Source organism: Myxine glutinosa, chromosome 1 (assembly GCF_964187855.1).
Source record: "Myxine glutinosa chromosome 1, kmMyxGlut1.1, whole genome shotgun sequence".
Taxonomy (NCBI): domain Eukaryota; kingdom Metazoa; phylum Chordata; class Myxini; order Myxiniformes; family Myxinidae; genus Myxine; species Myxine glutinosa.
The window spans coordinates 104,944,066-104,960,169 of NC_136261.1; the positions used below are offsets into that span (position 1 = coordinate 104,944,066).

Here is a 16,104-nt window from a genome sequence, read left to right on the forward strand (position 1 = left end):
AAATCTCCACTTTCATTCACATCCCCTTTCGTCATTGCCGAGCCTCGATTGACAATTACCTCCCCTCCAAAACCACCATTGAACAAGCGCTCGGGTCGGAGAAGAAAGGCGTGCCCGCCCGTCGTCATCAAGGGGGGAGCGAGAGGGTCGCGTGACCAACCAGGGCCGAGGTGAGCACACCGATGGGCGTGTCAGGAAGGCCGGCGGCTTGATCGCTGGAGGCGCTATAAAAGGCGCGCACGCAAGAAGCAAGACTGCAAGAGAGAGAGTCGTGAGGAGTCAGTCAGTGGAGTCGGTGGTCAGTTGGTTGCGTTGGTTGTGGTGAGGAGTCGGTGGTGGTGGTCAGTTGGTTGCGTTGGTTGCGGTGAGGAGTCGGTGGTAAAGAGTGAGCGGACCAAGAAAGAGTTGAGGGTTTGGACCAGACGAGTCGGACAAGGCCTGGCAAAGCACGCGACGTCCACAGCAGCCACAACAGCAGCTTGGGGGCCTGAACGGCGGTTTGGAGCAGGGCCGTGAAGGAACGGCGGCTGCTAAACGCGCCGGTTGTGCTGCAGGACCCCCTTGGACCTTCCTCTCCCTCCAGCCATCCACCTCCTGCCTTTCCACCCTTCTTGTGTACGTGAGTTTGTTTTGTTTGTTCTGTCCCTGGGTTAATTAAGTCTGTATAAGCTAATAATTGCACTGTGTCTCTGATTCTTCTGTATATTATTTTATTATCTTTCCTTCTCCTTGGTTACTTTGAGCATGTAAATAGTAGGAATAAATTTAGTAGTATTTCCAACCTTTTTGTCATCTTCTTCTTCTTCTTCACATCCGTGTCGCCTTTGTCTTTTCCCTATTGAATAGCTGCGGTGCGATCCGGCCAACGTTTGGGTGGAATCGGGTTCTAATCGGGGAATAACTGTTCGGTCGCGGTTGGACCATCCGCTCGGCCCATCATACCATCTAAACCGCGATCAGTAACAATATATATATATATATATCTATATATATATATATATATATATATATATATATATATATACATATATATATATATACATATATACAGTATATATATCTTTCGAAGCCATCAGCTGCACAGCCCCACTTCCAGAAATGATGCAACCAGCAGCCACAGGCAGCATACGAAATAATAATAACCTACTTCGAGAAGAGAAAAGAACAACTCATTGACTTTTACAAGCAGAGTTGCAAAGAGCCAAATTGAACCGCATTACGGAGTTTTTAAAGAAGGGTGAGCTATGTGCAAGTAATGGCCGGTAAAAAAATGTTTGACAGTATCGATTGGTAGTTTGACATTTTTATATCGCAGATGAAAAAAAAAATCAAGGCTTCAAGTTAATTCCACGCATAAAGGTTTGAAAGCTCAAATATACAAAACAAGAGGAAATTTTCAAGAGCATCTGAAAAATAATACATAGCCTCGAGTGGGCTCACGATCATCTCTTGAGGTTGTACTTCTGACAACTGATGATTTGGGTGGATTCCCATGGAACCCCCTGACACCCTGAGAGGCTGGCTCCCTGATATGAAATCGAAACATCTAGGACCGATCCTGCGGACCATCCAGTAGAAGGACTATATTGGGTTTCAGAGCAATCATTTGGAAAATATAGGACGAGTAAGGGATCCGACGTTTCAGGGATTAACCCTTTCTCGGAGCATCCGTGATCTGAAATCGAAAAATCGAAGCCTGAGCGATTTTTTGGAATACTGTCTTGTATTCATGTGTCAAGTTTCAGAACAAACAGCTGGGTGATCATTGAAGAGCAGCAAAAATCGCAAAAAGTTAACGGACGGATGGACAGACATCTGGACATCATGACCCATTTTATGTCATCTATTCGAGAATCGAGATGAGATGACCTAATAAGATGAAATTTGAAACTTCTAAAGATGTTGAGAGTATGTAGACTCAAATGAAAAATTATTGGATGAAGAAAGCCAGAAATATTTGTGGAATAATCACTGGCAGGTTTCTAAAGGAACTAAATACATGGTGTGAGAATAACAGACTCCAAGAAGTGCTCAAACAGAAGAAAGATGTTCACAAAGAATGGCAAAGATTAAAATGGCAAAGAAGATTACAAACGTTTGAAGAAGAGAAAATGACCAAGGAAATAGCGAGAGTACAGAACAGCGGATGAATAATTGGGAAAAAGGTTAACCATATCAGAGGCCAAGAATTTTACTTTCCAAACAACTAGGCAGATGGTAAAAATGATCGAAGAGATGTGATAGAAGTGAATTGTTTGAAAAACAAAAACCGATGAAAACCGATGAAACTCTCATGAAAAAAGACGATATTGATAAGAGCAGAATTGAAGCAAGGAATGAAAATCGTACTTTGACAAAAACAAAGAAAACTAGACCGGCACTCAGTAGAGAGCATTCTCCGCCTGCTTGGCCATATCGCTCAATGGTGAAGAATCACTGAAAAATTTCTACTGGCCGGATCCGGATCCGGATCTTCACCAAAATTGAAGAGATTCTTCCTTGTCACACACACAACATGTCCACAAAGTTTCGTCAAAATCCATCCATAACGTTTTGAGATATCCTGCTATGTATCGTTTTTGGCCCTATCTCCCAATGGTGAAGAATCAATTTTAAAAATAAATAATTCTCATATGTGAATCCACATTCAGATCTTCACCAAAATCGAATTTATTTGTCCTTGCCAGGCACCCAACCGGTCCACCAAGTTTCGTCCAAATCCATCCACAACGTTTTGAGATATCCTGCTATGTTTCGTTTTTGGCCCAAAATCCCAATGGTGAATAATCACATTTAAAAAATTCTACTAGCCGGATCCGAATCCGGATCTTCACCAAAATCTAATCATTTCGTCCTTGTCACATACGCTACATGTCTGCCAAATTTCGTCTAAATCCGTCCACAAATTTTTGAGATATTTTGTTCACAGACAAACGGACAGATGAAAAATCACTCAAAGAGCGACACTTGGTAAAACAGAACAAAGTAGAATGGCACTCAGTAGTGCATCCTTTTGACCTCAAAAATAATTAGTGGTTGAATTCAGTGACCTGATATGCAAATCGTTTTCAAAGTTTAAGTCAATCGGATGAAAATTGAAAATTTTATAAATTTGGCCTACGTTGACCTTTTGACTCATGTTTACCTCAGAAATAGTTGGTAGTTGAATTCAGTAAGCTGATATGCAAATCCTATTCAAATTTCAAGTCAATCGGATGAAAATTGAGGATTTTGGAAATTGAAAAAAGTGGTTGACCTTTGGCCTATGTTGACCATTTGACCTCTTGACCTCAAAAAATATATAGGATTTTGTCGGACCACGAGCTCTAACATTGGGTGAAGTTTCGTGGATATCGTTTTAAAATTGTGACCTATAGGCAAGTATAAGTGAGCGGACAGTCAAACAAACACACACAAACAAACACACACAAACAAACACACACAAACAAACAAACAAACACACAAACCGGAGTGATCAACATACTTGTCAAATTTTTATTTTATTTTTTGCCAAGTGACAAACAGACAGGTGTGAAAACATAACCTCGATCCACCTTTGTTGGCGCAGGTAAAAAGTTGTGAAAAGAGAGGGGTTAGGGGTACCAATTTAACGCTAATAAACACCATGGATGCAGGGGGGCTGAAACCCACAAAACCCCTTTCTGGCAAAGGGAAATATAAAGAAGTTATAAATGAAGGAAGGACAGAATAAGAAATGAAGGTAAACATGAATGTGCTTTCCAGCCCCTGAGAATGAAATGGAAAGCAAGGAGGACGGGATCAATGGGAGAGAGAGATACGGGGACATGAAGGAAACGAAGGAGGGAGAAGGCAGCGAAGAGGGAGGAGAGGAGGTTGGGAGATCGGGAGGGGGAGAAGACACGGCAGGGATACGGGAACCATAAAGCGTGTGGACAAACATGGCTTGTAAATGTTCGTCCTTACTATCCCTCAGAGTTTCGTACGCAGCTGCGGGAGCCGCGGCCGCCCTGCTCGGCTTCTGGACCAGCGGACAGACGCAGGGACGCGGACAAGGGCGGGGGGAGAGGACGCAAGCGGACAGCGGGGGCGCGCTTGTTGCGGCAAGCTGTGTGTTCGCCAAGGTGGGCGCGCATTGCGGTCTCATGGTCCACAGCGCTACATATAATGCGTACACGTGTGCGTCGGCCCCAGGATAGCAAGAGCGTGTTTGCCTTTTGCTCGGTTCACGTAATAAGTGCTCAATTTCCCGTTCACTTGTACAGACTGTACCATGTCCGATAATATAATAAAATGAGACCACGCTGGAGCAGTACCAGCAGGGGCGCTGCATTGTAAAGTATGTCCTATGGGTTGGCCCAGGGAAACCGAAGTATAGTTAGAGCAGGAAATTGTCATGTGTTCAGGGTGCCGGCGATAGCTCGCCTACTCTTGGCGAAGGACGCCGTGGGATCTTTAACGTCCAGCAACTAATGCCAACCAACAGGATGCCCAACTTAACGTCCATCCGAGAGATGGCACACACAATGAATCACCCTGCCTGTGAAACACCAGGATGACGGTTTATATCTGCGTCGGGATTCCAACCCTGGCTGGATAGGTTAGATAGATGTGTACCTACCTCTAAGCTATCATGGCAGTCCTTTCCCTGATATTATCGATCCAGGATCAATATTTCAAACACCATCATATATATATATATGGCTTCTGATGTCATCCTCATTGTGATCTTCCATGTTGGCACATATGACGTATGTACAATGGAGAGTCATTTACAATAGCCAGGATGAATGATTCATTGTTGTTGTGCAAGGAACTGGGATCCTTATCAATCATAGTTTGTACACTGCACCTGCAGATGACGGAGCACTTCACAATGTGCTTCGATGATTCAAAAGGATCCCCTTTGACTTTACTTGATTGCTCAAATGCAACACTTTTGGCAGGTAGCCATGCCACCTTTGGCCCACATTCACCTGTGGAAACAATACCGGCTTGATATGTGTATTTGTTAGATGGTGTTGTCAATTAAGTTATCATTATTTGTCTTAAAAAGTGTTTTAGGAAATGAATTCTCACATCAAGGCTACCTCTTCAAATCTCTCCCCCATCGCCCATTTCCCCACACATCTTAGGGTGCAGATAGTGCAGGCCGCGTATGTGCACCCGCACCGCCCCGGCTCTCAGCACGTGAGCAACGATTCCTGCATTTTGCCTCTGTGCGTGTGCGAGAGCAACTCTACCTCACTCCCAGAGACTTCCTCCTTTCCATCAGCCAGGGGGAACCCCAAGGTGTGCTGGAAGCAGTTGTAATCAATATATGTATAACTTAATGATCAGTGGCACAAACTTACTATACACAGTGGAAACAAGAAGGAGAAATCAGAGGTTGCAGACCCTCGCCAGGATGTATTTTCAGTGGTTTTTAAGGCTTTTGTGTTAAAACAAATATGGCGGCCGAACCACGTGCCCGATGACGTAATCATTTTCTTTTTAAACTAGTTTATCCTAGATTATGCTCAATAAATTTCATCTTGATCGGATAAAATTTTGTACTTGTTCAATTATGACTACATAATGGAGGCACGTATGACATTTTAGGAGTCGCGGAAGGCGAGAGAACGAGGCCATTCGTAGGGTTCGAAGATGGTTTATTAGCGCTGAGGAAGCGCCTCTAGCGAATGACTTCCAGCCAGTGTAACGCGAATTCCTGTCACAGGAATTCTGAGATCATATAAGTGTGACGTGGCAGTTCCTGATTGGTTCGTGTTGGGGAACCCCTTCTCGCTGCCGACGTGACGTAAATTCGCGCACGCGCACTGGTGAAGCGCGAGATTCGGCCCAAGGTTCTTATTATTATTATTATTATTATTTTTGTATACAAGATCGAGGCTCGAACCATGATCGAGGCTCGAAATTCCATGCCCGAACCTCAGCGCAATCCAAGAGGATTCACTTGTTGTAACAGCAAGATCCAGCACACTAAAAGCGAACGGAAGTCGGCATGCTTATATAAAGCCAAAAGCCCTCTTCGGAGGGCGTGGCTCCGGCAACCGCGCGTGCGTCACGTCCGCACAACCACAAGTCCAACAGGCCCGTGCACGTGTATTATGCCCAAATAAGGTAATCACATAAGGTAACCGCCACATGCGGTTACCTGCACACAAGGTAACCGCCACAACATCATCATTAACATATTTTATTTCCCATGGAGAGTTCTTTACAATGAGCCATGTCTCAATTTTTTCTATTCAGTGCTTTTGGAGATATGGAGGTGCAAAGTTTTTCGGTTTTTCCAAGATGGCGACCGAACCACGTGACCTATGACGTCATAATTATTTTAAAATTCTACAGGTGGAGTTGCACCGATGGTGAAAAATTCCTGTCAATCGGACCAACGGTTGCAGAGAAAATCATAGTTATTCTGTGCAGACAAACAGATAAACAAACAGACAAACAAACAGACAAACAAACAAACAGACAAAAAAACAGACAAACAAACAAACAGACAAACAAACAGATGAAAAATCACTCTTAGAGCGACACTTGGCAAAAGAGAACAAAGCAGAATGGCACTCAGTAGACCATCCTTTTGACCTCTTCAATAATTGGTGGTTGAATTCAGTTAGCTGACATGAAAATCCACTTCAAATTTCAAATCAATCAGATGAAAATTGAGGATTTTATAAATTTGAAAAAAAAGTGGCTGACCTTTGGCGTATGTTGACCTTTTGGCCTATGCTGATCTCAAAAATAGTTGTTGGTTGAATTAAGTTAGCCGATATGTAAATCCTTTTCAAATTTCAAGTCAATCGGATGGAAATTGAGGATTTTAGAAATTTGAAAAAAAAGTGGTTGGCCTTTGGCGTATGTTGACCTTTTGGCCTATGCTGATCTCAAAAATAGTTGGTGGTTGAATTCAGTAAGCCGATGTGTAAATCCTTTTCAAATTTCAAGTCAATCAGATGAAAATTGAGGATTTTAGAAATTTCAAAAAAGTGGTTGACCTTTGGCCTATGTTGACCTTTTGGCCTAAGCTGATCTCAAAAATAGTTGTTGGTTGAATTCAGTTTGTCGATATGTAAATCCTATTCAAATTTCAAGTCAATCAGATGAAAATTGAGGATTTTAGAAATTTCAAAAAAGTGGTTGACCTTCGGCCTATGTTGACCTTATGACCTATGTTGATCTTAAAAATGGTTGGTGGTTGTAATTAGTTAGCTGATATGACAATCCTTTTGAAATTTCAAGTCAATCAGATGAAAATTGTGGATTTTAGAAATTTCAAAAAAGTGGTTGACCTTTGGCCTATGTTGACCTTTTGGCCTAAGCTGATCTCAAAAATAGTGGGTGGATGAATTCAGTTTGTCGATATGACAATCCTATTGAAATTTCAATTCAATTGGATGAAAATTGAGGATTTTAGAAATTTGAAAAAAAGTGATTGACCTTTGGCCTATGTTGACCTTTTGACCCCAAAATATATAGGATTTTGTCGGACCACGAACTCTACCATTTTGTGAAGTTTCGTGAAGATCGGTTTAACATTGTGCCCTGCAGGCAAGTATAAGCGAGCGAACAGACAAACACACAAACACACAAACCGGAGTGATCAACATACCTGCAATTTTTATTTTTTTTCCCCCAGGTAACAAACAAACGGGACTCAAATGCAACACTCTCTCCTCAGGCGAGGGTGATAAACTGTTTGGTAGTTTGGCGTTCGTGTACTCGTTTGGAATTTTGTATCAGCATCACAATGGCATCGACCTAATCTCAACCTATTGTTTTGTATTTCAGTGGAAAGGGGCCAAGTCAGAATAATTTCTGAGCAGGTAAGTAAACACAGCCGCCAGGCAATTCAGACCAATACATTAAAAGCAAGCATATTCATGTAATCCTACCTACTTCCTTGGAAAAGTGCCTACGAAAACAAGGGAATGCAGTGTTTGATGCCCATTCATGCTGCGATGGTAGTTTAACCACGTCAGCCATTTAAAAAAAAAAAAATTACAAAGATTTTACCTGAATTGTTTGCATTTCTACCATCGCTTCTGGTTCCGGTGTTGGGCTTCCAGGTGGTGGGCTCAGCGCTCTTACGGTAGAACATGCTTATACTTGGTTGTTCTTTGTATTTGTTATTGTGATTTGATGAAAGGTATGATGGATATATTTGAAATCACTTAAGGTTGCAGTCGTGTTAGTAGCAGCTTTGGGTCGAGGGAGTGCGGGGAGTGGTGGGGGCGTACTGAGTGCAGGCATTGGTGGGGGTGTAGCAAGTGTGGGGAGTGGTGGGGGCGTACTGAGTGCAGGCATTGGTGGGGGTGTAGCAAGTGTGGGGAGTGGTGGGGGCGTACTGAGTGCAGGCATTGGTGGGGGTGTAGCAAGTGTGGGGAGTGGTGGGGGCGTACTGAGTGCAGGCAGTAGTGGATGTAGCAAGTGCAGACAAGCATGGGGTTGGAGTGAGTGTAGGCAGGGGTGGGGTTGGAGTGAGTGCAGGCAGGGGTGTGGTTGGAGCAAGTTCTGGGAGGGGTGGGGTTAGAGTGAGTGCAGGCAGGGGTAGGGTTAGAGTGAGTGCAGGCAGGGGTGGGGTTAGAGTGAGTGCAGGCAGGGGTGTGATTGGAGCAAGTTCTGGGAGGGGTGGGGTTAGAGTGAGTGCAGACAGGGGTAGGGTTAGAGTGAGTGCAGGCATGGGTGGGGTTAGAGTGAGTGCAGGCAGGGGTAGGGTTAGAGTGAGTGCAGGCAGGGGTAGGGTTAGAGTGAGTACAGGCAGGGGTGGGGTTGGAGCAAGTTCTGGGAGGGGCAGGATTGGAGTGACTCCAGACAGGGGTGGGGTGGAGTGACTGCAGGCAGGGGTGGGGTTGGAGTCAGTTCTGGGAGGGGCGGAATTGGAGTGTCTGCAGGCATAGGTGAGGTTGGAGCAAGTGGAAGCGGGGGTGAGGATGGAGCGAGTGCAGGCAGGGGTAGGGTTTGACTGAGTGCAGGCATATGTGCGATTGGAGCAAGTTCTGAGAGGGGTTGGATTGGAGTGACTGCAGGCATAGGTGCGGTCGGAGCAAGTGGAAGCGGGGGTGAGGATGGAGCGAGTGCAGGCAGGGGTAGAGTTTGACTGAGTGCAGGCATATGTGCGATTGGAGCAAGTGGAAGCGGGGAGGAAGTTATAGCGAGCGCAGGTGGAGGTGAGGGTGGAACGAGTGAAGTGAATAAATTAACTGGAAAAGAGAAAAGGGAGTAAACACAGAAACAGACCAGAAAGAAACTCGAAAGAGAATGCAGTCTGTATAAGGACATCAATTTCTAATTTCTATATTACGTGACCTGTCACCGGTGTGACACAATTTGCTGCCGGTGTGGAAGAGAGTGAGCGCGAAACTATTATGCTGAACTTCGTGTTGACCGGAACTTTCAGTGGAGTCCTTTTTCATCTCATTCGCACAATGATCTTGAGGTCACAGTCAGAGTGCCGTTCGGGCCCCATGGACTGGACCGTTCCGTCTTGGCTCTGTCTCTTCTCTCTCGCTCTCTAACTCTGTCGTGGCCCTGACTTCGTGAGTGCGGGGTACACCATCCTGGATGTGGATGATCTCTGGGTCGCTCCTGCGAGATCCAATGGCTGTCTCCGTGCCGCAAGCCTATGCGAGAGAACTGTCCGGGGCTATACAACAACAACAACAACAATTACGTATTATAAAAGATCCTTTTTCACGTGTTTTAATTTATTTTACATCTCACTGACAGTCACAGATAGATATGCAGTATGTTTGTGATCAGTACAATATGTGGCATGCCTAGTTCATGCAAAAGTAAACCCATGTTACCAAATGACATTATCCTGCATGTGGTAAATGCACATCTTCATCTTCGAGCCTTAGAAAACTTCTAAAAAAACATTACAAATTCGTATAAAATTGTTATAGAGATATTAAATATAATGTTAAAAAACAATACCGTATATACAATTTAAACTCTTGGCTAGGCATTGTGGTTCTGCCTCTTCAGATGTCAACCGCAGAAATCTTTGCAAAGGCAGTGACCCTGAACAAAAGCATTTACAAATGTTGAACCAACAGAGCTTCTGTCCTTGATCTCCATCTTATGACTTTTTACTATTGCAGGAAGCCGAAGAGATGCTTTCCTACACACCCCCAATTTGGAAGAATTCATCCCGCTTGTTCCGAAACCTTGAACATGATGGTGAGAGGCGCTTTGTGACTTTATTTTTGTTTGAAATCTGAAAACAATAGTAAAAGTCCCTTGGCAACCCAAGATGGTGTTTTTGTTCGATGGAGAAATGAATAATTTATTTATATACTGTCAGTGAGTGGTGTGTAGTAATCTTGGTGGGTTGGATCATCATCTCAAATGTTGGGAGTATAAGTGTTCGAGGCAGATCTACAGAATGGGGTGGTGGCCCTCAAGGACGGAGTCGTGTGAGGCAGGGACACTGATAAAATAGGCCAAAATGTGATGCGTTCTGAGCATGGTTTTGATCTCCTGAATATTTTCACCTTAATTTGATAGTTTAAAGTTATGTTAGTTCGTTTTATCACAAATTACAAATATTTTCTGTCTCCAAAAGTCTTACATATGGTGAGTTTTAATTAGTGTACTAATTGAGCTCAGTGAGTAATGTAAAAAAAATAATCAACAATATAAACTTTTATACAAAGATCTAGGCTCATTAAGGAGCTAAATAACAAAGGACAGCACGTTTACAGACTAACAAAGGGTATGGGGGAGATGGATATGTCCAATGAGAAAAGGAGAAATATCATGTAAAGGAATTTAAAAGGAGGAACATGGCTCAGAGAGGATAAACAGAGTGGGAAAGAATCATCATGTGTATTAGTTAAATTGATATATACGAGGGCATGCCCGTACTATATATATATCTAAAATTATATCCCCCCCCCTCTATTTACATGAAATGGTTTGGTCCATTCGCAAAGCCAAAGCGAACGGCTTGCGAGTACGGTGACAATCCCCCCCCTCTATTTACATGAAATGGTTTGGTCCAAAGCGAACGGCTTGCGAGTACGGTGACAATCCCCCCCCTCTATTTACATGAAATGGTTTGGTCCAAAGCGAACGGCTTGCGAGTACGGTGACAATCCCCCCCCCTCTATTTACATGAAATGGTTTGGTCCAAAGCGAACGGCTTGCGGAGTTTGGTAAAGAAATCGCCATAGCTCGGTAACTACTTGTCCGATTAATATGAAACCTTGAAAAGGCACATCCTCGGGTCCCCAGCAATATACCTGGCAAGTTTAAAGTATATCGGACCCGTGGTTGTCGAGAAACAGCGGTCACAGACAAACATACAGACATACATACACACAGAGATTACTGGAATTATAGATAGAAGATGGGAAGATAACAGGCCCAGACCAGGAATCGAACCCAGGTCTTCTGGTGAAGCGCACCAGTGCTCTGCCATCTGAGTTATCTGGGCGACCCTGACTGAGTATGCAACATTCCCACACATATAATTTCCACTCTTTCCGTCAATGCTTCCGGGGCACTCGCTGCCAACCATAGGAGCACCAACGGCCTGAACACGGCCACCACCCATTCTGTAGATCTGCCTCTAACACTTATACTCCCAACATTTGAGACGATGGTCCAACCCACCAAGATTACTAGAGACCACTCACTCACAGTTTATAAATAAGTTATTCATTTCTCCATCGAGGAAAATAAGGGGATGAATGAAGGCAGGTGAACAACTATCCTGGACTTTGAGAGGGCGAGCAGGTGAGAGTTTCTTGAGAAACACATGTGACCTGAGATGGCTTGGCCAGGGCGGAGGTAGGAAAGGGCAGGGGGAACATGGCCAGATGAAAGGTTGCATAAAATACAGATCCTGTCAATTTGCCACAGTTGGAAGAGTAACAGTGCTTCGTAATCCTATCGTGAGATTCCAATGCAAGAACACCAGAAAATAACTTCAATTAACTAGAACGGCACTCGGTAGAGCGTATACCCACTGGCAGACTAAACAGTTTACATTTTGTATACCACTGATAGGCTGGGTCTGCATCCGGACCTAAAGCAAAATTTAATCTGCTTGTTCGTGTCATCCAATCGACTCATCCACCAAGTTTTGTCATAATCCGTCCACAACTTTCCGCAATATCATCCTATATATTGTTTTTCGCCCCTCTCTTCACGGTGAAGAATCACTTAAAAAATGAAATAAAAATTTCCCCAAAATTTCACCAAAATCGAATGACACACACAACCTGTCCCCCAAGTTTTTTTTTCCGAATCCGTCCATCCGCCCATAACGTTTTGAGATATCCTGCTATATATCGTTTTTGGTCCTATTTCTAAATAGTGAAGATTTTAGTAAAAATAATATAACAGGATATCTCAAAAAGGTAACTAGAAAATATTCTAGTTAACTTTTTGATATATCCTGCTCACAAACAGACAGACAGACATACAGACACACAGGGGTGAAAACATAACCTTCAGTCGCAGAGATAATGAACTAAAATACTAGAGCGAAGTGGCCATGGCGTGCCAAATCCTCACGCTTCCCACCTTACACGCAAAGTTTAAAGATGACAGAGTTGGCATCTTGTACATCCTTTTTGGCTGGCATTGTGTACATTATTATATTTTATTATTTGTATGGAACGCTGCACTGAAGCGAATAATGCTTGTGGCCTTGAAGTATTTCTTCCTTTCTTTCTCCCTGATAAAGGCTCCAGCATCGTCACATTAATTACACACCTACTAGCATGACATCCACTGTGCACTGAATATTTGAACATCTCCTGACTTCCCTTTCCCCAAATGCACTAAATATAAGATATCTTTTTCGATGATCAATTTTAAAGGATGTTAAAGGTATTTCAATAACCATATTTGATTTCTATTTTTTCAGGTTTAATCTCCTACACAGAGTACATCTTTCTTCAATGCATCCTTACAAGTGAGAATTGGATAAAATGTTTTTGATACACTTTGTTTCAAAAGAAACAGAGCAATAGAAACTTGACTCTTGTGCAAAAAGCTAGGTCTTTCAGAGAAAAGTATTTATTGTCAAATACAACAAAGACAGTGGAGGGTATCTTACTTGAGCGAGTCAATGATACCTGCAAGAAAACAAGCAAACATTTTAATTTTAAGATTAACAAACACATAAAACACAAGTGTTTCGGTCAGTGCAATGTTACTTTTGAAACACCTCGTACAAGGGTCCAGGCTCATGGAGGAGCTAAATGACAAATGTCAGCAGGTTTCCAGACCACCAAAGGGTTACGGGGAAGGAGGCGGTGGTGGTGTGGTGGGATGAGAGACAGGAGCCATATATGAGGAAGAAAGGACGAATAACTCAAAACAATTATCCAGAGAGAAACAGAATGGGGAAATAAATGATTGTGTGTAGAAGAGATGATGGATGTGGGAATGGTGGATGTGTATGGGCTGTTTTAAAATTGATATTTTTATGGCACTGACTTGTATGCACTGGGATCCTAAATTCTGAATTGTTTTATCATATGCGTGCTTTTAAATGGGTGTTACGAGTTGCTTAAAGGGGAACCAAAACAAAAAAAAATTCTGCAAACCATTGAAAATCATTAATCACGGCTTCATTTGAAGGAATCAAATTTTTGATTTTCTTTTTGCCAATCACAAAGTGTCGAATCACAAATCACAAATCACAAATCACAAAGATTTGCCAATCACAAAGTGTCGAAAACAGCCCTAAAGTGTCGATTTTTGATTTCGCCGATGGCGTCACACGATGAACCCACCTAATTCCAAATGGAGATTTATATAGAGAAACAGTGCATGTTGAGCTCAGATTCCAATACTGATTCCTACATCATTAGCAACTCTGAAGGTTCTCAGTATATTGAAATGGATCAGTGGGATTTTGAAGAAACTATTGAAGACAAAATTAGTGATGGAAACGCTTTTGGGGGAATTGTGGAGCCATATCGTTTTGAGCCTTGTACGAGCGATGCAGACGAAGATGCTGTTAGTGAAGATAGGGGTGTTAGTAGTGCAGATGAAAATGCCGGTCACATGTTCACTATAGTTTGGTAGGTTTTGTTTTTCTGTTCAACTGACAGTTTATCAGGGATTTTGTATTAATTGATAAATCGGTTAATTACTCCAGAAGAAATGGACACGACATGACACGGACATGACACGGACACGACACGGACACGACACGGACACGACATGGACATGACACGGATACAACATGGACACAGCACGGACACAACACAGCAACGACATGACACAGCATGGATACGGCACGACACAGCAAGGACACGAAAAAAGCATGGCCACGACATAGCATGCCGTGTCTATGCCATGTCCTGCTGTCATGTCCGTGCTGTGTCCATACCATGTCAATGTCCCGCCCCAGTGAAGGGGGAGAGAGGGGTGGTGGCGAGATGAGATCGGTCGCCGGCAGACCAACACTAGTGTTTGATTCACTGCTCAAATTGTCCGTGTCCATATGCTGGTAGCTCGGTAGAGATGGTGTTGCAGTTTCAAGCGATGGTTGTTTCTTCCGCTTAATTATGGGCGTGACATCCTCTCTCAATCGTGGTGGATAACCACAGGATCTACAGCCATCTCTGTTGTTTCATAGCAGTGCTCTGTAAAATGTCCTGAGCACAAAAGCAAACATCTTGCAGTCCCGATCCACACTCGGACAAACCCTGTACAATTTATGGCAACATTTGGACCTTTCGGCCACTGGCGTAGTGGCGTAGCATGAAGCCATGTTGGTTTGTATTACGAAAAATATTCGCCGCTTGAATTCAATGTTACCGTGATGTAACTCGTAGACAGCATGGAGTTGGCGGACAAATTCCAGCGGTCAAAGTCACAGCTAATCGTGAAGAAGAAGCAAATTTCCAAAATTACCTACTTTATAAATTGGAAATCGGAAAAAGACACATCATGCCTATTTTGTGGGGTATCGACTTGGTCTGAGTGTTTGGGTTCCCCTTTAATAAAAATGGATTCCAGTGAATAGATTTGGCATTTCTGAATCGAGCAAAATTGTTTTCAAGTCAATCAGTTGCCTTCACGTAATCAAATGAAAACAACCAATAATAAGAAAAGTGTAAATGTATTTTACCCTATAATCTTGCTATATTTTCAAAAGCTTAGTTGTATACCCTTTTAGAAAAAAATGTTAGGCATAATGATGGCCTCGGAGATTTTACTTCTATTTTTAGTTTTGTACATGAGTATCTCATCGCCGACATGCAGAACTCATATAAAAAAATTTGCTTTAAATTAAACAGGTAAAATTATATTTAGCACAATTTAAGAAAGATGTTATTTAAATTAAGAGATGGATGACATGCCTGAAAATCAGATCAACTGTGTCACTGATTTTACCCTCCGGATGCATGCTATCCTGACGTATAATTTATTATGCTTTGGTCTGTGTTCTAGAACCACGTGCAGGTTTCAAACTTGCATTTGATATGCTGGATACAGATGGGAACAAGCGAATTGACAAAAAGGAGTTCTTGGTGGTACAACTGCTCTTGTGGGGCATGGGTTTGTTACTGAGTTAATGTGAATGACAACGATGAAATATTTCATACGTGTTCCTTATGTAAATAGGTATTCTATCTTTGGTAGGGGTTGGAGGGGCGGGGGCGGGGGGGGGGGGGGAGAGGTTGGGGCGAGTGAATGGCATAGTGGGGTGTATGTTGTAATTGATTTGAACATAAACTTTGGAAACTAGCAGAAACCTGTGGTAAAACAATACCACGGTATTTTTTTTAAAAGGGGAGAAAAGGAAGCCTTTTATTTGTGCGCTAGTTGAAAGTGCTCAAATATGGGAGGTTATATATTTCTTAACAGGAAAGAAAAAAAAACTCGGGAGAGATTGAGGTAGTGGCCTGTTGCTTATACATCACCCGGGTTAAAAAAATATATATTTTTCTCTGATTGAAAAGAATATATTTTCCCGTTCATTTGGATTAATTTGAAGCAACTTTTACATAATGTTTTCTCTCCACCGAGAAGTATTTCCATGTTTCAGGATGGAACAATGAATTTTTACCTTACTTAGGTTGCCAAATCACAAATTACATTAAATTAAAGCTTAATTAGCCAAAGCCATGAAAATCTTAT

At 42.7% G+C, this 16,104-nt stretch overlaps 1 protein-coding gene across 2 annotated transcripts in view; it reads left to right on the plus strand.

Annotated features, from left to right (window-relative positions):
* The first annotated feature begins 3,821 nt into the window (after nucleotides 1-3,821).
* MICU3 (mitochondrial calcium uptake 3) overlaps nucleotides 3,822-16,104 on the plus strand; it is a 35,879-nt gene continuing 23,596 nt past the window's right edge. Inside the window, exons 1-6 of one of the 2 annotated variants that reach the window (XM_068116450.2) lie at nucleotides 3,822-4,103; nucleotides 5,115-5,271; nucleotides 7,780-7,814; nucleotides 10,095-10,173; nucleotides 12,872-12,919; nucleotides 15,415-15,497. In XM_068116450.2, coding sequence (XP_067972551.2) covers nucleotides 3,921-4,103; nucleotides 5,115-5,271; nucleotides 7,780-7,814; nucleotides 10,095-10,173; nucleotides 12,872-12,919; nucleotides 15,415-15,497 — 585 coding nt within the window. In that variant the 5' untranslated portion in view covers nucleotides 3,822-3,920. The remainder of the gene's footprint in view (nucleotides 4,104-5,114; nucleotides 5,272-7,779; nucleotides 7,815-10,094; nucleotides 10,174-12,871; nucleotides 12,920-15,414; nucleotides 15,498-16,104) is intronic. The other variant, XM_068116458.2, reaches the window with a different exon arrangement.